This window comes from Crassostrea angulata, chromosome 3, assembly GCF_025612915.1.
Source record: "Crassostrea angulata isolate pt1a10 chromosome 3, ASM2561291v2, whole genome shotgun sequence".
Taxonomy (NCBI): domain Eukaryota; kingdom Metazoa; phylum Mollusca; class Bivalvia; order Ostreida; family Ostreidae; genus Magallana; species Magallana angulata.
This window is the reverse complement of record NC_069113.1, coordinates 24,533,447-24,558,818: the sequence shown is the minus strand read 5'-3', so window position 1 is coordinate 24,558,818 and position 25,372 is coordinate 24,533,447. Positions and strand designations below refer to the sequence as shown.

At 34.6% G+C, this 25,372-nt stretch overlaps 1 protein-coding gene across 5 annotated transcripts; it reads right to left on the bottom strand.

Annotated features, from left to right (window-relative positions):
- Positions 1-2,151: 2,151 nt before the first annotated feature.
- Positions 2,152-22,659, bottom strand: LOC128175033 (uncharacterized). Of its 5 annotated transcripts, none has more exons than XM_052840408.1 (5): positions 22,520-22,659; positions 11,108-11,187; positions 4,776-5,141; positions 4,173-4,275; positions 2,152-3,155 (listed from the first exon to the last, which is right to left on the bottom strand). In XM_052840408.1, exons 3-5 carry the CDS (start codon positions 5,114-5,116, stop codon positions 2,355-2,357), a joined length of 1,245 nt encoding a protein of 414 aa, XP_052696368.1. In that variant the 5' UTR covers positions 5,117-5,141; positions 11,108-11,187; positions 22,520-22,659; the 3' UTR covers positions 2,152-2,354. The 5 variants fall into 5 exon arrangements, with proteins under 5 accessions (XP_052696368.1, XP_052696367.1, XP_052696369.1 ...); XM_052840407.1 differs by lacking the exon at positions 22,520-22,659 and adding an exon at positions 17,186-17,676; XM_052840409.1 differs by lacking the exon at positions 22,520-22,659 and adding an exon at positions 14,441-14,483.
- Positions 22,660-25,372: the final 2,713 nt, after the last annotated feature.

Sequence of the window (25,372 nt, the reverse complement as noted above, 5' to 3'; positions counted from 1 at the left end):
CCATGGCTATCTGAAATCAACAAGATTTGTCTGACTTTTGAGCTAAGACTACGCAATCGGTGCATATTTCGCTTGAAACCGCTTCATTTTTAACTTGTTTTGACGCGATAGAATTAGATACTGTAGCTACGTCCTACTGAAAGTCCAAGGTATTGTTAAAATGGTTCTAAGTGGATGGTCGTGGTCATATTCGTCTCTTTTGGTAGAAGAGCTTTGTATAAAAATAAAGGAAAGTGTTCATATTCTAAAGCTAAAATATTAGGAATTTTCTCATTACATGTACTAAACAAGTGATTATGGCATAAAAAGTCATATCTAACATTTTAAGGAAGATCTGATGGTAAATTTGTTGACCATCTCGTCGCCTCAAGTTTACAATGATAGTGAGAATATACCGGTATGTGGTGTTTTGTGGTCAGGGTCAACACTAATTAAAACCAATTAATTAATTACCTTTAAAATCCATCGGGTGTCTTCAGTTGCTTCGGGGGTAAATTGATTTTTACCACAGGTCTGGAGAAGTTTGACCTTCCGTTTTTATTATATCAATTTTAAGGGATGGGGTACAAATGTACTCAATTTATCGTCTGCCAAGAAAATTGCATTTTGCATGATACTAGAATTAAGTACAAAATATTTTTTATGGCAAGCCTAATTTGATTTTTGACCTTATGATCTTAAAAATCCGATGATGCTAGTAGGGTAACCAGAAAACATAGCTGGATGTCCGTCTCAAGATATCAGGCGAAACACGATATTTTGTATATACATGTAAATATATTGTTTATATGTCCAGAGTAGTATCGCCTTTAATCGCTTTTTGACCTTGTGATCTCAAAATCAATAGGGGTCACCTACTTCAGTGCACAAAATTTAAAATTTAGACAGATTTTGACAAACCTATCAACCGACAGGTGCAAACCAATACATATATATCCCGGTTTGCTTTTTAAAAAGTGTTAAGTGTGCATAATTATGCAAAGAGCATGACACAGGAGGTAAAGCCCATTTTGAGCCCATACACTTTCTAGCCATGGTTACAAACTAAAAAATAAGTATATTGTAGAGTTTGTGGTCAAACCGAGCTTTGTATCTTCATGAACGCATGCTATGTTTCCGTTTCCAATAAAAAAAATCCCATGAATTATCGTGACGACAGAGTGTCTCAAGATTAGCAGAGAACTACATGTTCCTCCCTGCACCGGCTATATGGTTATTTTCCATCCGAGTTTCCAGATGTCTTTTATTGACCATCATAAACAGAGGCACGCGACTCCATGTTCAAGCCTTGAGAAGCAGACGATAGGGAGCAAGGAAGCAGACGATAAGGAGCAAGGAAGCAGATGTTCAGGAGGACAACCGTAAAACATGCTGACTATGTCCAAAAATTGCTCTAAATGAATGATCCTGATAGGGAAATATGTCATCTGACCTAGCCATGTGAAGCATACTGATAAAATTGCTTAAATTCAGTGTGCTTTGTTGATTGGATATTAATTAAACTTAAAAAATCAAACATTTTTGTTACTACAAAATTAATTGGGTTAAAAGCATACGATAATTAATTACCTCAAAAAATTGATTACATAAAATAAATAATAAATCCTTTCCTAAACAGTTTTGTCAAACTGACGGTATTCGGGTCTATATTGAGACAGGGCCCTGAAGTTATTAAGATACAATTATTGATATATTGGCAAATGGATTTTGCGTAAGAATGATGTGTTGTCAGACGTAACATACGGGCGACTGAGAGGGTGATTAACGAACCGACGGAATGTAAAACACACGAAACATGTTGTGATGGAAGTTCATTTTCATTCAATTGGACACGAACATTGCTTTCTTATACAGACTTAAATTAAAACATAAGTACGTGTAATTTGTTTCAGAACTGAGAGATGGTCTTAAGAACGTTTGTTCTGGATTATCTTAGAAAATCAGGTCAATAATTTGTTTCAGAACTGAGAGATGATTTTAAGAACATTTGTTCTGGATTATCTGAGAAAACCAGAGCGCTTAAGGAGAACAGATGTAGACTTGTGGGTCACAAAAAGCTGAGATTGGTTATAGATTGAATGTTTGATTCATGTAAACAAGAAATATTTAACCTCTCTTTCTCAGTTTCTGTTAAAAATGAAAACACAAACCGACGTTTGTTTTTGTTTTTGTATAGAATATATTTCATCTTTATGAATCAAGATGATTCTAAAAATATAAAACCACGAATATGGCACAATGGTAGAATGACTGTTGTTTGAATCACTTGATGTTCCGCTTACGCCGACAAAGTAACGTTAATATTTTCTTTTTAAGGCAAAAAACAGGGATACATGTATTTTAATTGATCGAATTCACTTGAATGTCGAACAACGCGAATTTCTATCAGGAACCAAGAGTTCGACCGAGTCGTCGCTGAGAAACGAGAGATCGGTTCGATTCGATCCTGTTGAAGTCAATCGTTCGAACACGTGCTTTGTGTGCAGTCTTTGGAAATCTATTCCAGACGACCGGTCTTTATCGCGAATTAAACTCCCTTCACAATCAGAATCATCCGAATAAATCGATTTTAACGTACTACTTGTAAACGGTTCCTTCAGTAAACAAGGTCTACAATTCGCATCGAACACACTTTTTCTTATCGTTGCGTATATGTGGTTCGTCGAGCTGCTAAAGCTGTATGTAGAGTTGGATAGATTGACTTCATTGATCATCAAATCACAATCTATATCGTTATAATGATTTTCAGCATTTTCGTCGAAATCAGAATCCGAACGTTTCCCGGCACTTTTCGGACTTTCTTCTGAATTCATCGACGTCATTTCTATGTCGTCACTTCCGCAAGCATACGTCTCTTCCGTTTTCCGAGAATACGGTGACTCCGTGAAATCAATATCTTTACCGTAGTACTTTTTGAATGCTTTCCTTAACAAGGTGAATTCGTTGATTCGAGAATTATATTTCTCAAGGTCCTCATAATGCTCACTTCCCGTTTTTTCACATCGCACCGGCGCGATTTGTGAGTCGAACACATCCACACATGGAAATTTTCGGTAAGTGCTCTCTAATGGCTCGGAATGTTCCAGACTTTTTTTGCTTTGTCTCGCCATTGATCCAGTCTTTGTATATTTACCGGAACTAAACTGACAGTTTCCCTGAGGAGAGAAGAAGAAACTATGAAAATATCCTCAATTTAAAAATTGTTAATCAATACAAGATTTGCTTCGGAATTTACAGGAGTGCCTCAATATTCAACTCTCGATTATAAGGACCATTAGTACACTGCAAATAGATTTTGGGGCACTTTGGGTAGTAGGAGAATTCTGACATCTGATGTAAATTTAAAAATCTGCCATTTACAGTGTATTTCATAATTTTCAATGAATTAATTAAAGAGTTTGGAGCTTTAAAAAGGTTCCAGATAAAGTATAAAAAACTAAATTTTCATGCATTTTCGGGGGGGGGGGGGGGTCACCATTTAATAAAGTTAAGTCAATTTTTAATCAATCAAGGTAGTTCTCTACATCAAGACTTATACTTTTCAAGACACTATGTCACACGATGACGATTTTATTTCTTTATGTCAACAGTATACCGGTATACGTCCCTTATATCAATTGATTTGGTTGAACATCATCATAGCTCAGGGGTTAAAGTATCGGGCTTGTAAACTGCTTATCACTTTTTCGGTTTTTGTTTAAATTAACTATATTAAAATTTTGAAAATCATTAGTTTTAATCCAAAATTGCATTTTTACTAATGGCGCGTTCATAATGTTGAAAGAAATTATGATAAATAAACTCAATACGCTATGGCAATTTAATGGATTCAAATTCTTAGGCCCTTTGATAAGAGGGATAACTCTTGCAGCGATTAATGACAAAATAATGTGGCTTCAACCCAACATGCACAGCACGGCTGAATTAATTTATTATTTTAGATCGCTTGATAAATCAATTTAATTGGAGCATTTCATAATGCATTGTATTTACTATAATAGTAGATGTAAGTAGAAAGTACATTCTACAAACTGAAAACATTTTCGTATAGTTAGAAACATAAAATTGTGCTTTTTTCCTTAAAAAAATATTATTGAATGTATAAAAAAAAATTTCGCCCAAACCTCTATTACGCTAGGATACCATTTCCGTCTCCTGAGATTTGTACTTACATTACAACCACTATATTTCTTCTCCCCGTCGAGCTGGATACAATTGCATCGCATTCGTGATCTGTTTGGCACCATGGATAAAGACTTGAATCGACTCTGGTTCCTGTCAGAGTAAAATTTGTCATTGTTTTTAAACATTACTTCATTCCGCACAAAAAGAGAAGTAATTTCCTTCATCTAGTGACATAACGGTTCGGGTTTGGGTTTTTTTTTTATTGGGGATGTTTTTATGTCTTATTGTTATTATTATCAATTTATAATGTTTATACTTAATTTATACTGATTTTTTTTCTACATGAGCATATACATGTATATAATGAGAGACCGGTAATCAGTCAGCTCTGATGAGGCTGGATGATCAAACATTTAATTATCAATTCTGCCTTAAATCTAAGATATCATTTGTTTGGCTATTAACTATTACTAAGTAAAGAAAAACCCAACGTATTTCACCTTTTAACTTTGGATGTAATCCTATATATTTCTATATAGAGTTCTTCTTTTAAAGGAGATCAATACAGTCTAAAAATGGCCACGCGACCATCAAGCCCTTTTAATTTAATCAATTTTCAATCTTTTTGTTCAAACATTGATGATACTAACCTTGCTATGTATATAACTACAATCACCATCACAATAAAGAAAATTAAACAAGAAAATACGATCGCGTTCACACAGTTAGAATCACAATGAGTAAAGATGGCGTTGCCGCCGAGGCGAGCAGGCGACGTCAGCATTTCCGGTACAGGAATGTCACAGCGCCTCGCTATCCTAAATATTATTCTCAACCCGTCGTCTTCACCTAAAAGTTGCCTGTAATCCACTTGAAACAGAATTTGAGGGTTCGAGGGCGGTGGGCATGGAATTTTGTCCCAAAAGGAATATGGATCTTCCAATATGTCGCACAGCAATTTGTCTTTGACTTTGCAGACATTATTCATCATTCACAAAATTGAGAATGGAATCCACCTGAAATTTAAAAAAAAAATTTAAGTTCTTAAAAAAAATAATCTTGTGCCAAAAAAATTGCGAGTAACAAATTATGCTAAGAGCAGTAACTCTTGCTGAAATCATGCCTATGTTGCAGGGCACAATTTATCGAACTTTTCTCTGACTTCACAATATTAGCAAACAGTTAGTGGATCAATTACAACGAACAATATGTTCGCCAATGTTGAAGAAAAATCCCTATGCTCCAGAAATGTGTTTCTCTCCTTAAAACTCTTTCACTGTCCATAAAACACTTTTCACAACAAGCACAGTAGGATACTTTTTAATCATACAATTGAAGAAAGTAGAATAGGAGCTTCCTATGTCGACTTCATTATTATCATCCGGGTGAGATCAGCCATTGTAGGGTAGGTACGTAACATGGGAATGTTAAAATGTACATGTATTTAGTGTTTTTGTGGGGACACTGATATCAAGATAACAAGGCTTTATATAAGTTCGAGAAAACTATGGGTGGGGGTAAAAGTGTGGAGAGATGCAAGAGTTTATAGTGTATAATTGTCACTCTTCATGTTTTCTACTACACAACTCTAGTATGTGTTAAAATATACGAATAGAAGCTAAAATTGTGCTAACATCTCTCTCTCTCTCCAGCAAATGAGATTTGCCACACAATATATAAGATTGGTTAAAGCCTCAATAATTTGTTCAGATCAGTAACTACCTAATGAGTGTAAGTAATAGGCCCCGAGTTCATTATCAGCAAAACATTTTTGCTTTCAATTAACTCTTTTTATAGATATATATATATGTGCCATTTTCTTTATACAAACTACCGCTAGTACTGAATAGTAAATTTCGATTTTTCTCGTGTAAATACTCTTAAATGAGCAAATGCATTATACGCCCCTTTTATAAGTCCCTTCTAAATTGAAAGTCGCGTTCTGTTTGTCCGTACATCAAAAATCGCCAACAGAACTTCGCCGTTGAGAGCTGATGTCTGTAAAGTGGCTTTAGGCATCGTAAAGTCCAAGAGAGAGAGAGAGAGAGAGAGAGATAGAGAGAGAGAGAGAGAGAGAGAGAGAGAGAGAGCATATTGTTTAATATTTCCTCCAAAACATATGTTAATAACAATTTCGTAGCATTGCAGGAAAGCATGCAAACTATAAAAAAACACCACATATATCTCTTCAATTGCTTCCGAAGGATTGGTGCAATCATACAATTGAGGACCATACTTTAAAATTTCAAGTGGCCACTTCGATATAAGATTAACTTCTGCTTAAGATCTTAATGAAACCACCAAAAAAAATATAATTCGTTTACTGCTTGATTCTACATATATAAAACAAAAAAGATTTTTTTTAAAAATGCAACATTAAATGGGCTTTGTTATGGGGAGTTCGTGTCTTTATGCAGACACTGCTTTGGGAGCGAAACAAAAAAAGAGGCCTAACAAAACAAATTACACAACGTAGCGCTATGACAGAATTCATAAAAGTTCAGTTCTAAGCTCAGATAAAACGCAAAGCTAATGAATTCCATGAGACATATCCTCATTATCCCGACAGATTCTAACAAAGGGAGAGTCTTTTGGATACGGAGATCAAACGATGTTTACTGTACGGACTTTTTGATAACGATGATAAATGAAAACGGTCGATGTGTGATCCCCTTATTATGAAATTAACAATATCATATGGAAAGCATAAAGTACTTACAAAGAGTACACAGAGAAAATAATGAATAGGAGAGAGAGAGAGAGAGAGAGAGAGAGAGAGAGCGAGAGAGAGAGAGAGAGAGAGAGAGTTGCATGGATACATGAATGGACAGAAGAATGAATGAAAAATTTGATGGAGTGGAGAATAGAAGAATATTAGTTTACAACTTAACTACAATTACTTGACTGAACTGTACTAATGAGATATAAGAATAACTCTAATTGCTCGTTTAGGAAAGACATGGGTCTATCCTATCTATTTCTAACCTGTAGATTCACTGGGTTAATAAGGTACACCTGTGTTTTAATTTCATCAAAGACTCTTGGCGTTCAGGAAAATTATCTGGGTAAACGATTGTAAAATTGAATTCAGATGGTTGACTCGGTCCGCCATTATCATAAATCAGAAATGAATTCCATGTCCACGAAATCAATATCAAACAATACAGGTTTTTTTTCTTATCTCTGCTATTTTTTCATATCGTAGTGATTTTTTGTTCTTTCTTTCGTAAGAGTACAAGACGAATTTAACTTATGTTACATAATGCGTTCTAACAATAGAAAAGAGGGAAGAATACAATTGCAAAAAACGGATATTTTAGAAAGTTCTTAGATTTATTCTCTTTGATAATGAATATGCATTCATCAAGCAGATTTTGAGACCTATCATCATTACGTAACATCTACAACAAAACAAATATTTCTCGTCAATCAATTTAGTTGATGATATTTAATTATCAAAAAAAAATTGCCATTTAAACAGACGAAGAACAGGCAAACTACGTAAATATTACAGAAACATTTCCATGTAATTGTTATCATATAAAATCGAGATAAATTCATGAAAAATACAAAAACTGTTACATACATTTAGCGAACATTTTACAAACTTTTGTCTGCTGTTATCTTCATTTGATAAATTATACATCGTTGGCAATGCAATGCCAAAAAATGTTGTCGCTTCATAAATTCTTATGCTCTTCCTTTTTTTAAAAAAGTAAATCTCTCATACGTCCCTCACGTTAACAGTGAAAACAAGAGTAAAAATTCCATATATATATATAGTTACAGCTGTAGCAACTGTCCAAAGACAAAAATAACCAAATGGCTGAGCACAACGGAAACTGAAAGAGTTGGACCTATTTGACATTAGCGGATGTATAAAAAAACTTCATTTCCGGCCAATAATTCCTACTTCTGATTGATGAGGTCGGCGTTTGAATTGTTTTCGGGGGGTTCAGAAGTTTACAGTACTAATGAAGTGTCATAGGATAGATGTTTTGATGTAACGATCTGCAAAAACTAGAACATCTATGTTTTATGGGGCTTTCCCGTAACCTTTTTGTTTTGTATGCCTAGAATCATTTTTTTGGAAAGTAATTTTTTTTCTTCATACTGCTCTGAGATTTATAGCTGCTTTTTTATGAATTGTATATATATAAATACAATTTGAAATTTAAAACTTCACTGGTGTTTATTTTCAAAAATCGATTGATTATTACTATTTAGATTTCAGTCGTGTTCTAAAATGTCTATAAACAATTTCAACATGCTACTGTAGTTAAGTCTCCATTTGCTTCTCATCCCCCTCATAATCATGACATTTCAGATAATCAGTCCCCTAATTTCTATGGGGAAAAAAGCACACTGAATGCTTATTTTTAGAATGTTTTACGATTAATATCAACCTCTGTTTATTCATGAAAGAAGCCTGAGGTTGAGTCCTAGAGCTCCACCGGTTAATAACATAGTCTAGAGCAACTGCGTGTGCCTGCGTGTCTTTACAACCACAAGAGCCAACTTACAGACAAACTTATACTCAAGTGACGACGATACTTTTGAACCTCCCAGCAGGCAAAGCTCAGTCCCAGGGAGATGGCTGTGAAACAGACAAAGGCCTGCAGTCTGCAGCAAATTTCACACCTTTTGATCTTGACTTTCTTCTTCTGCAATAAGAGCGTTCATAATTCCCTGGACCGTGCCTGGCGCATTAGCGCCGTCTGTGCCACACGAGTTGCGAATTAAGAAGAGGAGACATCGCTTACTTTCTTCTTGTAGACAAGGGACTATTAATGTGTCGTTGAGATATTTCTATCATCTGACAGTATGTCTTTCATCTAGCTTTAATTGTGACTTCTTTGATGAATCTTTATGCACTGGAATTTAGAGATGCTTTACAGTATTCAAACTAAGAAGGACAAGAGAGGTTTTGAATGATGATGATGATGATGATATCATGATGATATCATGATGATGATGATGATGATGATGATGATGATGATGAAAAGAACGCTGAAGTATTCTGATCGTGGTTTATTTTCTGTTTTAAAATCTTTGGTTTATATTCATTCATAATCATTTTTTTTAAATGGTTCCCACAAGGAAGTAGTTTATATGTTGGCATGAGGGGCGACATTGCAACTAGTACTGGTCACCTGAGTATCACAGGTGAACTACAAATCTATTATAGAAACAAACACAATTTACCATCGAAAGGCAATCGTCTGGAATGCATTCTTATCTGATATGCTAAAATTATCCGAGGATATTCGTTATTCAATTGATAAAGTATCAAGAAACGTTTAGCCATGCATTTTTTGAGGTGATACAACGATAGTTAATCAAATTTAAAATAACTTCGAAACACGTGTTTTAATATCAGACACTTTTCAAAAAGATGTATACATATTGATCCTACCGTGCTGAAACGGATCATGGAATTCGAAACGTACAGTTGTAAATGTAAAGAATACCCATTTTATATATACGTGCAAAGCTCCTATTTTCTTCACTTTTCCTGATGATTAAGATAAACATATGCACGCAAATTAGCTTTTATGCATGATTATTGTCTTTATTCCGCCCCGATGCGATGAACCAAAAAACACACTTGAGATTAGATGGGTCATAAAGCGGTATAATAGCTGGTAGTGAAATTTACACTGTACTTCCGAAACCCCTCGGGATGGTAGTTCCTACTGTACATGTATAACTATTCTTTACAGAAGAGATACTTACGATAATAGATTATCATATAATCCATCTTGGGAGAAAAGGTGGGTTTTTCACATTAAAGTTGAAATTTTAATCGAAAGATTTCATTTTCCTCTACTTCAAAGGGTTTTTTAATCTTGCTTTAAGATATCAAATATTTGTTTTTAAAAAAAATGTTTTTGTAGATAAATCTTCAAGTCTTCGAATCGATCACTTATTTAACCGTATATAATGTGTTTTCAGTGTGCTTTTAGATCAAAGATAGGTTTTTTTTTTACTTGTTCAATCGTTTTATCTTTTTTTTTCATTAATGAATAAAACTAACAGTAATACTATCGATACAAAATCCTTTGCATTTTGTTGAGCAAATAATATATCTCTTCATTTCCATGTATCAATCTTTCGCTCGTGAGGTTTTTTCAAAAGACTTGTCTTACACCAGATCAATATGCATTTAAGAGGCTTTATAAGCATCTTGATTTTGTCACTTAGCTCATGTATATCGAGTCTAAAAGACCAGGTTCGATCAATGCATAAAACGCAATAGCTAACGAAGCAACCAGCGTCTAGATTGAAATTCTCAGCAGGTCTGATCCAGCGACTTCAAACGCTTATACATTGTAAAATGCATGTTTTCCCTGTGTTATTCGCCATCTTAATGAATTAAGACTGGCTGCTTAATTAAAACGACCCGACCCGAGCGAGCAAGAGTCATTTAAATCAAAACATAAAGTAAAAAATGAAATGCACATTAAAAAAAAAAAGTGAAAAATGATGGCTTTATACCATGCAACGACAAAGAGAATGTTTCTACACCCCCCCCCCCCCCTTCCACTTTCCGCCACTCAAATATCTGCTCAGCATATGTTTAAATCAAAATATAGCATAATAAACATAAGGCCTCTTTGAAAAAAAATTAAAAAATGAATTCCAAACCTTTTTTTTATTTCATTATTGGTGACACATAGTACAAGCTGTGGGTCTATTTTTTGTTGTCTACCCTAGTTCACATTATTTTTGATGATATTTGGGTTCTATTTGTGAGCATGTTCTTAATGGCACATGTAGTGGATTAAACTGGCAATCTACAAATTAATGCAATGCATTGCGCAACATTATACCAAAAAAATTCTCTCTGAAAGTCATCAGCAAAAAAGCTAACATACGATACATAACGTTTTGTATTCTATATATGTAGCAGTTAACCAAATGTTTGCAAAAAATTGAAACCTTTTTTTTTCAATAGTTAAAAAAAGCAAAGAATACTTACTTTGTTTTCGCGCTTGATTTTATCCAGTGTCTCCGAGAGAAAAAACAAACTGCACTTTCTGCCTGAACATATGTTTTTATCTGAAATGAAAGCGAAAAAAAGAGAGGGAAGTGTATTTTTAAGCCACATAGCGATATAACAGAGTCCGACATTAATTATCGCGTAATCAAATATTTTCTGGCACGCTATGTTTGTTTTAATAAATTAATCTAGCGAAAGGGGCGTGCGATAAGTAGGGTCTATCGATGGGATATGCATGTCAAAATACAAATCGCGCTTATACTGCGTCCGTATTTATATACACATGTATACTAGTACACCCAAACAATTGACGCCATAGTTTTCCAAATTACTGTTTATATTTTGCTAGCGATCCCCCCAGATAAAAACTTGGGCATTTTTAAGTATTATGGAATAAAATATTTCCCTCTCTCTCTCTCTCTCTCTCTCTCTCTCTCTCTCTCTCTCTCTCTCTCTCTCTCTCTCTGATCGAATTGAATGTGATTTTAGTACACATAAAAACGTATAGCATCGCCAAGTTCACTACCGCCGTAAAGGATAACTTTATATTAAGGGTCGGCCATGACTTCACTGTGGGTGAACGATTCGGCAATATTAGCATCAAAGATATGGTGATACTGCATTAAATACTGACGTTTATGTATGTATTAAAACTTTGGCGGGAGAGAGCTATTCTTTTATCCTCCTTAATTCCCAGAACCACATTCCTTCATGGCTAAGAGAGGTGGTTTCTTAGTAAGAATGTACACACCAATATTTGTCATAAATTCTTTTCGTGAGTTTCCCTCGAATTTTTCGTGAGTTTCCCGCCAAATGAAAAGTATATTTTCACGTATATTTAACTTGCAAAATATACACGCCAGAATTTGCATCAGTCGATGTCGTCGATATTTTTGTACACTTTTATTACCTTTTGTTACCTTTTTATATCCCTGAGATTAATGTCCATACTGAGATTAATCAAAATCAGTGCATATTCAAATTCAAATTTAAGAATTGATCAAGGTACGTTTTTGGGAGTTGATTTTAATCAACTCTCCTATGCAGTTACTCTGGCAATCAGAAAGTGAAACAGTGTTTGGACCTAAGCACAAATCATCACCGCTGACAAGAATTAGTTCTTGAAAATAATAGAAAAATTCGATGTAATGTATGCTGAAGCATTGCTTTTCAAGGAAACTTATTTATAAACACTTTGAAAATAGCCAGATTTTATATAATACGAACAATTTGGACATTTTTGTAGTCTCATGTGTTCCTACGCCAGAGTTTAATATAGTCTCGTTCAACCAAACGCACGGCTATCTCCGTAAATCTCCGACAAGCAGAGAGGCTCTCTTGCTTGTGGAAGATAAACGGAGACAGTCGAGCGTCTGGTTGATCGAGACTAGAGTTCGATATCAATAGTGCCTGGATCCATACAATTTTTAGAATTGTTTCGATAACTAATACATAATTTGAAATCTATCTTTAAATAATACACAATAATGATTCATATGAGGACTTCTTGAAATTCCTGTCGGAAAAGTCTAAAAATTCATATTAAAAAAAGGCGTAATTCAAATACAGACTAGAAACTAATTTCCATGCAAGATAAGTTGATTTTAAAATAAATGATAATTGATAAAATCAACTCCCGTCAGTACTTCAGTATTTTGATTAAATAAAGCTGCGTCCAATTCAGTAGTGAATGTTTCATTCAATAGATAAATATATAACATTGTGACCTTGACAATGACCTTGACCAACATTCTTAAATTCAAGTTACCTCACTATACAGTCTATAGCAATGATGATCGGTTCTCACGATATTCGCATTTTGTATTAGATTAGATGCATTCGCTTGCGATCAAAATGTTACATAATAAAATTTTGTTTCTCTAACTTTGTTATGCCTGCATGATGACAATTTATTCCAATTGAGAGGGATTAAACCATTTTTTCTTGTTCTTTAGATTAGCGTGCCCGATGACATTAGTCCTCTAAAGAGGAACGTCTATCATAGGCTGTTTAATTCCATTTTGTATTACATGTACCACAAAAATGAAGTTTAAAAAAAACACCAAAAGACGAAAGATTTAAACGGTGGCTATTTCCAATGGTTGGAACCGCGATATTATTTGAAAGAGAACACGTTGATTTCCCTATCAACAGCCATGAGGAATTAGTATTTAAAAAAATCCGAAGGTAAATGAACATATCTTTCTTCGCCATGCATATTTCTCAGAGTTGTTGATGGACATTTTCCACTCAGAAGATATGCCTCATTTCTAGAAAGTTATGTTAATGGCGATTTTAAGAGGATGAAGAGGCAGAAAGATAACTTTAGCGGCCTCTTGTTGCATATACATCACCTATACGCGATAATTATCTAACACCGCGTTGCTGTGGATCTAAGCGGTCCCGATGAAAGGTTAATTACGATTCGCTGATGCTGTGCAAAAAAAGATGGCGATGCGCAGTTTACTAGATATCTTTCTCGCGTAACGAGCACGTGTTAATTGAGTAACCTACAGTGAAAAAGACAAAATAATTAAGCGGCGCGTTATCTTCTAATTAACAAAGTGTTAAGGTGTTTTTTAAAATGGGAGGGGTGGGGGGTGAACCCTCGTTCTTCAGTATGTAGGTGGCGGAGATCACGAATGAATTTCAAAGTATCAAATTCTTATTGATTCAATATTTATAATGCTCAGAAGGTTTCAATCACTTCTATATCCTCGTTTCCAACATCAAATTAAAACTTATAATAAACTTCCATTAAAGTTGTAAAATAGGCAAACTTTAAGTCATCGATTTCAGATTCGTGATTTGAAATAAAAGTGTAAGTTTTGAGACCAACCATTTCACGGGCCTTTTTAACACAAACATAAGTAATCGATTTCAACTTCCAGACTAATTGAACTGCAAATCTATTTAATAAAGTTCTCAGACTAAGTCATATTGTAATTATGTAATTTAAACCACCCAGAATGGTGAAAATCTATGTACAACTAGATCGAGTGTATATCAGGTTGAATAGCCATTCATTGTTTGATCGTGCACTTTAAGTGCTAGGGTTTCGAAAATTGATGCTCAATCAAGTGTATATATTATTATATATGCACACTACATCGTATTTATATCTTGATTGCGTCACGCACAGAAACACACGATAACTATCCAATTTCTCCAACAAGCCTTGATGCGAAGGAACAAAACACCCTCCACAATATTTTTTTCTTTTGAAGTTATACTGCACATAAACATTATAGACCTACTCAAAATATGAAATATTTATATCACACTATGTATGAATTATATACCATACATTACCTATATCTGACGGGTGTCCCGTATATATTATCAAGGGATTCGCTTAGCCTTCGTCTGACATTTTCCCGTCTCGGGGAACATCACACAAAAATACATTGGATAAGAGTATGTAAATATTTCATCGATCCCTCCTTGGTGTGTGCATGAATCAAGATAAATATGTATTGTGATATATATTTCACAATTAGCTTAATGACCACTAATAGGTCGCGGGACTCTATAATTTACTCATCGTAACACGGAGACATATCCTCCATTGATTCTATATTAGGGAAGCCCGATCGTTAAGACCCCCTTCTCTCTCTCTCTCTCTCTCTCTCTCTCTCTCTCTCTCTCTCTCTCTCTCTCTCTCTCTCTTGGACTTTACGATATGCCTAAAGCCACTTTACAGACATCAGCTCTCAACGGCGAAGTTCTATTGGCGATTTTTGATGTAAGGACAAACAGAACGCGACTTTCAATTTAGAAGGGGCGTATAATGCATTTGCTCATTTAAGAGTATTTACACGAGAAAAATCGAAATTACTATTCAGTGGTACATGTAGTTTGTATAAAGAAAATGGCACATATATATCTATAAAAAGAGTTAATTGAAAGCAAAAATGTTTTGCTGTTAATGAACTCTGGGCCTATTACTTACACTCATTAGGTAGTTACTGAACTGAACAAATTATTGAGGCTTTAACCAATCTTATATATTGTGTGGCAAATCTCATTTGCTGAAGAGAGAGAGAGAGAGAGAGAGAGAGAGAGAGAGAGAGAGAGAGAGAGAGAGAGAGAGAGAGAGAGAGAGAGAGAGATGTTAGCCCAATTTTAGCTTCTATTCGTATATTTTAACACATACTAGAGTTGTGTAGTAGAAAACATGAAGAGTGACAATTATACACTATAAACTCTTGCATCTCTCCACACTTTTACCCCCACCCATATTTTATGCCCAAGCCTAACAACCCCTGAATAAGAGTTTATGGGACGACATCCGTCCAAATACTGGGTCGATTTTACAGTATGTGTCATAAAGTAAGTGACCAAATTGATCCTCATATTCACTCAATGAACACAGGGTCATAAACGAGCTAAATTAGACAAATGTCCAGCTGTTGCACTATCCGGCCATCTCTACATTGTATACAAAATACGACAAGGTTTTTCATTAATCGATGAAAAGTTCTAACAGAGACGTGAATTGCCAATCAATCAGTTTGAAATTATAGATTTTTGCTATCGTATGTACATCTCATTTTTAAAAAAAAAAAATATTGAAGTTGATGCGAAAAACATAGTAAAGTTTGGGACAGTAATACTAGTTTAGAAATAAAAAGTTTTCGTAAATTCATAATGTTATCGTAAATATATAATGAAAGGAACTTATTTTAATTATTTTGAGGGAGAAAAAAAAACACCCGCGAAATTCAACAATCAATGAAGAATGTTGAATGTACACAATTTCAGTGAAGACAAAAATAACATAACTCTGATATCAGACGGGATATTTTTTTTCTTATTTTAGACAGATTTTTTTTTCTATGTGGTAAATGTCGCTTTGTTTTAGATGCGATGTTTTAAATGCCGTTTCTGTTCTCGTTTCCCTGTACTCGAGACTCAAGAGTGAACAATGCAAATAATTCAAATCTAAATTTAAAATCTAGGAGCAACTCATTTAGCAAGCGTACTTTCTCCATCTCGATCCCTTCAAAGATGCCTATCTCTAAAACTATCCAGAGAAGCAAACCTCTCCAAGAAAGCAACCATTTCACATGTAATTTATTTAATCTCTAAATTGACTTAATGGCCTTTGACCCTTTTTTTTCCTTTTCTTCGTTGGGAGCCAAATAATCAAACAAATTAAGACTTCTTGTCTGTATCAATTTTGGGGTTCACGTGTTTTAGTCTGAAAAATATACAAACGCAGATTTCTTCATGGTGGCTGTTATAAATATTTTTTCAACCTGTAAAAAGGGGGTAGAATGTTTCTTAGCGTATAGCTAAAAGAAGAGAGAAAAAAAAATCACACAAAGAATTAAGAATGTCTATTCTTAGCTTCACAGTCGTAAAAATGACAGAAAACGTAAATCCTTCCCAAAAAAATCATAAAGAACTTTGTCTATTGTTTTCATGATGAGAGAGAGAGAGAGAGAGAGAGAGAGAGAGAGATGTATCATGGGGGTCTTCTTAATGACAGATAATGAGACGTCGTGAAGTTTTTTAGCCGGACAAATGCCCAGAACGAAACAAACCCAACTTGTTCAGGGGATACATTTCAAATGTCATAACGGTCGTTGCTTTTGAAGATGATGGCGTTTCCGGGCCGTCTGCTTTGCCATAATGGTAAATTGGGCGATTAGCGATGAAAGTGAACATAGAATCAGCAGGCGATAAATGTTGTCTTTTTCACTGATTGGCGAGGCTAATGAAATTTGATTTAGAAAATGACTCTGTACTTGAAAGAATAAAAAGAATGAGTACCACTTAAAGCTATATTTTATAACCGAATAATCCAACTTTGTATCCACCATTAAATTAATAAAAAAAAACTTTCATATCTGATATTTGGAATTCAATTTTTCTCTAAAAAATATTTTAGCCTCCTTCTATCAAAGAGTACCCTAAGTTTTAAATGCATATTAATTTTCTGCAAATCCAAGTTTCATTTTAATCATAAACATGATAAATTGTCTCATGGCGAGTGTGCAAAAACATTTATTCTAACAAAATATTTCAAAATAGCAAACGCAGTTCACTCACCTTTTTGATATAAAAACTTCCTAAGTAATAATTAATTTCCTTTATGAATGTACAGAGAGCTAGAACTGGAGTAAAATATATCCCTCAATCAAAGAGATGCATGTATATACTATCGATAGAATCCAATACAATGTATCAAATCATCTGCTGCTACCGATGAGTTCGGAACACTTCGGACGTTTTCAGCATCATCACTTGGTCTTTCCGTCAATGGCTATAGGTACAATGCAAAACATACTGTATCTTAGGAGGAACCATCTGCCCCGGAGAGTAAAGGAGTTAATCGTCCCGGTGTTTAATTTTTCCCCCTCTCACTACCGTGTATACATGTTTTTGTTTATCTTTGTTGTTTGCATGCAAGCAGGGGGGTGTTTTATACTTTGCGCATCTGTCGCAGCAGAAAGAAAGCTGTTCTGTTTAGTGTTGAAACAAACCTGTTTTGATTTTTTTTTACAGGACGATAATGATTTATAGATCTATAAACTTGCTAAATAGACCAAAAAATAGTTCGTTCTAAACTGGTCGTGCGTTGATTAAATAACTCCATTTAATAACTCCATCTAAAAGTGGGGATTCAAACGCAAATATTTGCTCAGTCGCTGAAACAACAGCAATCAACAGTTTTTCATACAAAAATGTCTTCACTTGAAACAAGATGTCATTAGGCTCTCTCAGAGATATAACCTTAGCTCCATGTGAATATATCGATGGCAGTTTCTTTGGAAGCTTTGATAATCCAATAGATTAATTGCCAAGAGACTTGGTAATCCAGGACTCTTTGCCAACAGTTGAACGAGCTAATTGCCGTGTCACCGACTAAAAGATGGACACCAAATGCATGTATAAAGCTGCAATTTTTGGTGGGACTGAGCCATTCATATTTTAATCAGCAGATGATCAGTGATTCTCTAATCGATATCGATCATACAAGAAGTTTTTGGTTGAAAATCTCAAACTAAATGCTGGATTCTATGGTAAATAGAAAAAGGTTATATAAATTGAATTTGATTTTGTATCTTTATTTGAATATTTTGATAACAATTTCTGTACTAAAGTTGAAACGAACTCACAATTACCTTACAAAAGATGCATACTGAAATAAAAAGATTCATAAACGTATATACTTAACTTTAAAGAAAAACCATGCACAATGTGCTTCGGTTATCACTGGTAAACATAGCTTTGAGATCTTAAAAGCGTTTGAAAAGGGAAAAAAAATCTAATAATTGTTATGAAAGTCATGATTCACTTAATCACCTCTTGGTAGCATATCTTAGGCAGGGACAATCCCACTTAATGTTACAAGAACAGATGCCAGGATCAAGTCCGCGGTCTTCGAGAAAAACTCTTCGAACATCACCAAAGTCGAAAGAGGAAATCCTAGCGAGACATCGCTTGGAGGCAATTAACCACAAATTAGGAATCTCGTCTGAAGTACCTGTTTTCATTTGATGTTGATAATCGGGGTTCCTCGTTATAATTACGTATAGATAAAGGGGAAATCTACATCAAAACATGCAGCGCTGTTATATTATCTAAGAAGGATGAGAGAGAGAAAGGAGATACACAAAGTGGGACAGAAATTTACATAGAGAGCGATCACGTAGAAAGTAATATACTAATAATTACAAAATGTTAGAAGGTCTTTGAAAATATAGAGACGTCCTTTTTGTTTTTCTGCGCGTGATACATCGTCAAAGGATTAACAACTACAAATATTCTGATATTTCGTTTTATGAGATTTGTTTTCAGCTGGAATAATGATATAATACCAAGGATTATATGATACATCTTAATGATACAAGTTTATTGAGTATATCCTGCAATAAACTTTTGTATTCATTTGATTTTTTTTTGGGGGGGGGGGGGGGGGGGTCAATGAAATCTGCGCCTACATGTATTTTATTTTCTAGAAACGCAACCGAAGCAAACTCAAAGTTTTGCAGTTATGTTCAGTTGAATGGACAGCTTGCTACTTCTATGAATCTTGCATGCAGGAAGTTGTACTGTAAACTAGTATAAAGAATTGAATCGTTTAGGACAGAAGAAAGCTGGTCTGGTCAGATACTTACAGATACTAACAGGGGAGACCAATGATCGACTTAGTGCGTGAGCTTTAGCCTATTCGCCGTGTAACAACCACACGAAACGCCGAAACAACATCTGGGGGAATTGTTATTTTACAAAATAATAGTTATGAAAAACCTAATCACCCATAATGATAATTCTATCGTAAATGTGAGGAAATTTCCTGGTTTATAACAACAATTACTGCATGCAATTGTACGAGAAAAATGCTATCATGTTCGCTTCGGGGCTGGTTTTCTCGTGGCGACGATCGAGCGAATTCTTGGATCTTGCAAACTTGCAGGCTACTTTAAAAAACAGATGCTAGTACTTTATCTCGTAATCCTTAGCTAACTTTCGCTGGGATCCATCGACTATAATCTGGGATCAGATTAATTGATAATGTGTATAACATTCAATATCCTTTCCATGAGTTTTAAGTCTATCTCTTTCCCGTAAAGATGTTTCAGTCTAAACGTTTATTCGTTACCGTTTAACAAGCATAAAAAAAAGTCTAGACAACTTTTGGCAATTCTTAAGCTATAGAATGTCTCTCAGTTTCAGCTTTATGAGATTTTTTATAGTTGGGTTCATCGGGAAAATATCGATCGCGCGTATATACATGTATACCAAAAAACAAAGAAAATATTTTTCTCCTGTCAAGTTATTGATATACCAGTGTTTCGCATTATTATTTCGGAATAACTAGTTGCCATGCACTTGAAGCCCGAGAAGCCTCGAAATACTCATTAAAAAGTCACAGCGTGCGCAATTTTTAAAGAATTCATAGCGTTCGCAATTTAAGAATTCGGACAAAGCGCATGTTTCTTTCTCAATTCAACCTTCTGGTATGTTTCATCTTCTCTTTTCTTTTTGCGATAGACGAAGACACGATTCAATTTTCTGTTTTTAATTGTGTTTGTATGATGGTCAAGTGTTCTCAGGTGATGGGCAAACGAGAGAATGAACTTAAATGTGAGCGTCTGAGTAGATACTTATAGAAGCACTCCCCACGGGCAGTGAAAACAAACAGAGAGTTGAACTTTGGCAGCGGGGGGCCCATTGCATGTTACAAAATAACGGACAGTTCCCATTTTCCAGATGAATGTGTTCAAACGGGGCAAGGTATTTAGAAACCATGCGTGATATTTTACGGCCTTTTCTTCACCTACTGGTTAATTGTTTCATGTGCTGATTCATTTTTCCCTTTCGATAGGTCCAGTAGTGGGTGTTTTTTTTTCTTTTTCATTATTATTTCCAGGCAAGGAGCGGTAGCCGCATATACTGGAGGGTTATCGAAAGTATACTATAGTGAATAAGTGTAGAATATCTTAAACTCTATTTGTTTTCTATTATTTGGACTTATAATGCGTCGAGTTTGAATTCATTCTACTGTGAGACACCATCACCACCACCCCCCCCCCCCCCCCCCCATCAAAAAAAAAATAAATACAAACTTTTTCAAACTAAAATCCCTTTTTGCTTTAAGGTGGTTTCACGATACTGATCTGTGATATGTTTATGAACTACAACGGTTTGAACAAACTTTCACACAAAAGGGGTTTCCTTGGCATTCGATCTGAACCCATCAATTTACACTTTATAACTTATACATATGCAAAATGAACTCGTGTTGCTCAGAGTTTCAGTAACTCCATCTTTAAGGGGGTGGGAAGTTTTTTGGCGATTTACTAGTTGGCCCGTATACTACTTGCATAACATTTTCAATCAATCATCAAATTCATTCGCACGCGCAATGTCAGACAGCATCGTCAGTCGCCGGGTCGGGCGCGCGTGACAAAGGTCAAGTCGGCCCACGCAGACGACATCTTCATCCACCGCCCTCATTTTTCATTGAGCGATGCGATGACAGACAGACGAGCAGCGCCGAATGAATTTGATGGGCAATCATTAACACGGAGAGAAATCAGGGGTTAAGAATACAGTCACGAATTAAGCAATTTACCACAAAATAAAACAGTGCTTCATCAATTATATATTGTGGCTGCAATACATCTTCATTCCACAAGAGATAGAGAGAAGAGGCATTGATTCCGCAAGAGATAGAGAGAATGTTTCATCCCCATTAGATTCTATATTTATTTCATTCTATTTGCCATACATGCATTCCCATTAGATGTAACAGTTGTATTAAAAAAACTCTAATAATTCAATTTCCAGAGATTTTTCTATAAGATTTTTTTTTTGTTTTATAGAGTCATCGGAAAATTGTGTGTAATATTTATTTATTTCTCAGGAGCTTTGCTCTTGGAATTGTTTGAAACAAAATATGTCGCCACGAACAGTTGTCGTAAACTTCAAGATAACACTGTCAAATTTGTCCCCAACAGCGTAAATCGTGCATCATTTGAGACCATACTTGTAAAAGAAAGAAAGAAATATTTAATTCATTAACTTTTATTTTTTTTCCACTGATTTATACCTCGGCTGATTAGTTCCTTCTGTTTATTGTTGATTTGTCCTAGCAATTTGATTTACGAGTCTGAGAAATATACAGAACAAATTGATTACTTTGAGCTTAATGTGAAAATTGGCTAATCACATATAAATTGCGATTAAATATGGCGAGCGCTGGAAAAGTTTATAAAGAGAATCATCAAGCAAAATTATGAAAAATGAGAAATTAATGAAGGAAAATGTTTCCATTACTCCAATCAGCTGGAACAATAATTGTTATTATGCTTTACACATTCTAACGAGAGAGAGAGAGAGAGAGAGAGAGAGAGAGAGATCGAGAGAGAGAGAGAGAGAGAGAGTGTGTGTGTCAAAACAAAACAGACTCAACATTTGCAACCATTTTGCGACAAGTCACAATGACAGGGTATTGAAGTTATCCGGTAAAGATACGATATTTGATATGTCAAGGAATCAATCATTTGCAACGAATTAAGAAGAATAGTAGGATGTTAACACATATCTTCACCATCTTCCCAGATGTCAGATACACGTGAACAATTACCAGGTACACATATGGAGAATCTCTATGTTCGTGTCCCAGTCATCAATATACGATCTACGATCTTGATATCCTATGAACTAGCTCCTATTTCTCTAATTTTGATTCACTGTACATTTATGTTATTAAAAAAAACATCTTAATGTATACAAAGCATCTTTTTAACCTCTCTGATTGGAAGAAGAAGCACTTTCTTTTATATCACATTTGATAAATGCTTAATTATATATTGAAAACATTACAGTTTTCCCTCATGAAATTTAAGAAGGAGAAACATATATACTACTTACCCGCTGAAAGACAATCCCAATGTTCACTTAAACAATAAGAGCGATGTCAAAATATGATACTAGTATGTCTCCAGATACCAATTAAGAATTCAAAACAATTCTTACAAATTCAAGAGGTACTTCCTAAAATGCGGGCGTCGCAGCTTAGGGCTTCTGGGAACGACGTCCCCGAAACTCTCCATGTGAACCTCCATGTTATTTTGTATGAATCGTATGCACTTAGTTAACATGTAATTTAATACTGGTGAAATTAATGGGGGTTTTGATATAATGTGCTGGTTTCATTCGTCCATTGTTTTAAAAATCTGGGATCTTTGCAACTCCATGTTTTATCTGAGACAAAGGCGAGTGTAAAACAAGAAACATAATGAATCAATGTCACATGAAAGCATAATGAAACAATTGAATAAATATTAAAGAATAAAGCTTTATAAAAAGTATCGCAAACAGTCTTTCAACCAGGACGAAAATTAAAGAATAGTGAGGTCAAGGTTAAATAGAGAGGGTCAAGGTCAGTTAATCTAAAACAGATCACTTGCAATTACCAATACGTATCCTTAAAGATTCATGAAAATATACTAGTAATTTAGATGGAAATTCCAGAACAGTTGCTTTGAAATTGAATTGAGTGCAAAATATAAAAGGAGTTCAAAACAAAATAATTGGAAAGGACAGGGTTTTAAAAATAATTACACCGTTCAATAGTTTTATACATGTCTATCTTTGTTTAAAGTTTGATAAAAATAGAGGTGGTTTTCTCCCTTTTTTAAACTGACAAAGGACGCATGGTATTTAAGAGGACTTTGCTTTAACCTTAATTAAACTCTGATTTAGAAGAATCCAAGATCAATACCATTGCTTACCCTTTATCGAACACTTTATGGTTGAAGTTTAGGGTAAATAAGGAAAGGAAAAGAAGAGACAAATTGATCCAGACCACTATCTTACGAAGAAGTTTGATACGACCTTGATAGTCGGTCTAGAATTACGACATACCCGTACCTACAATCACGACATACCCGTACCTACAATCCCTCTATGAGTGAAGTCTGAATAAATAACTTTTACCCAAAATCTAGAAACTTCACGGTCATTTCATAAACCCTTAATCATTCTTTTTTGTAAAGTAGGAACCATATAAAAGAGTCTTTCAAGAATTTTTCACAGAAGTTTGTGACCGTGACCCACCCAAAAACTTGGTAGTCACTGCACACCCATTTACAAAAAAGGTACGAATGTAGCTGAAGTATGGCCCAGCTTAGTCTCAGGTAATGAAAATTATTATATATGCTCGGTAAAGTGGGGTCGAACGAGTGAATGGATTGAGGCACTACTCACTAAAAGACGCCAACACAGTGGGGTCAAAATAACGTCAGTCATAGGAAAGGTCAAGGTCAGAAATTTATTGTTGAAAGCCTTAACTGCTCTCACCCATTATGACAATTTAAACAAATCTAAAATGGGGTACATGTATTGATCTGTACGTAGAGATAATTAGGGTACAAAATATGACCTAGCTAATTCACTCAACTAATATGTATGCAAGACATTTTTTTTCGAAATTGAACTACGCTCAAAGACAGATATAGTGAATTCTAAGTCATAGAAAAAATTTAGGTATTAGAAAAATGGCTGCATATTTGAGACAACATTGATAAAACTGTGTTTGGAATTTTCTTTGTAGCTCAGCAATACTTAAAGTGAAACAGACAGATTTAGAAGAATATGGAAAACTTGTCTTATGCAGAGAATGATACAACAATATATAATGCTTCAATGCTTAATTGTCCGTGCCACCTGATGCTATAAGACAAAAGTATAAGGACAGCTGGTACACTATGATTGGTCTCGGTATTTTGTTAGGTTTTTCTGCAATTATATCCTATACACTAATGGATGTTAAAGGACGTTGGTATCTACATGTAATTGTGAAGGTGCACAGTGTACGCAATAAGGGAGATAACTAAGAAAATCGCTGGAACTTTGTGTATACAAATAGAACATTTCTTGTTTTATCCTGCTTTGATTGATAGATCTTATAGTGCCAGCTATTCAACATAAATATAAATCATTATCATACACTTTCCTAGTATTTTAAAAATAAATAACAATTGAATACTACAAGCATACAAAATCAAAACAACATGAAGGTTATTTTTTGTTTATTTTATTTTTTTTTTAAGAAAGGAAAAAAAATTGAAGATTGATTTTTTTTTGTGGACAACAGTTACACATAGCAGTCAGACAATGCTATACTCTCTGACTGATCCCCATACACACACACACTCCTTTCTCTTTTTTGTTTGTTCCTGATCAGACTATAGGTAGAGAGATATAGTATTAAAACAAATCACAGTTGATCCTTCCCATTTCTTGATAAATATAAGTAGGATAAATACAATGGAGTTCACAGTTGCATTCCTGTTTTGTCAAACACAAAACAAATTTCATTTTACAGTTACACAAAAAATGCATAATTATATGTTATAACAAGTATTATTTTTTCCTCTTTGTTTTGCAGATTTTAACACAGAACCTGTATTGTCAAAATTTATAGGTGGTTTTTTTTTTTTAAATTCATATTAAAAATAATAACAAAGATGAGAAAACAAAAATGTTTAACATAGATCAACAGAAAAAAAACCTTCCCACCATTCAACAATTATTTTTTTTTTCTTCGGAAAACTTTTCTCATTAGAAACCTTAACAGCTTCTCCATTTCTCAAATATTATTCATACAGGTAGGAAAACATGTTATGTTTTTTGGGGTTTTTTTGCTACACAATGTATATCAATTCTTATGCTGCTAGAATCCTTCTCCCATTAACACACCAACCAACAAAATATAGATAT

Excerpts from the sequence above, each read along its gene's own strand:
- LOC128175033 (XM_052840408.1), bottom strand. The coding sequence starts at position 5,116 with ATGATGAATAATGTCTGCAAAGTCAAAGACAAATTGCTGTGCGACATA. Across the intron at positions 4,276-4,775 it reads GTAGTTATATACATAGCAAG|GAACCAGAGTCGATTCAAGT; the intron begins GTTAGTATCATC and ends TTACTCTGACAG. Across the intron at positions 3,156-4,172 it reads AGAAATATAGTGGTTGTAAT|GGAAACTGTCAGTTTAGTTC; the intron begins GTAAGTACAAAT and ends TTCTCTCCTCAG.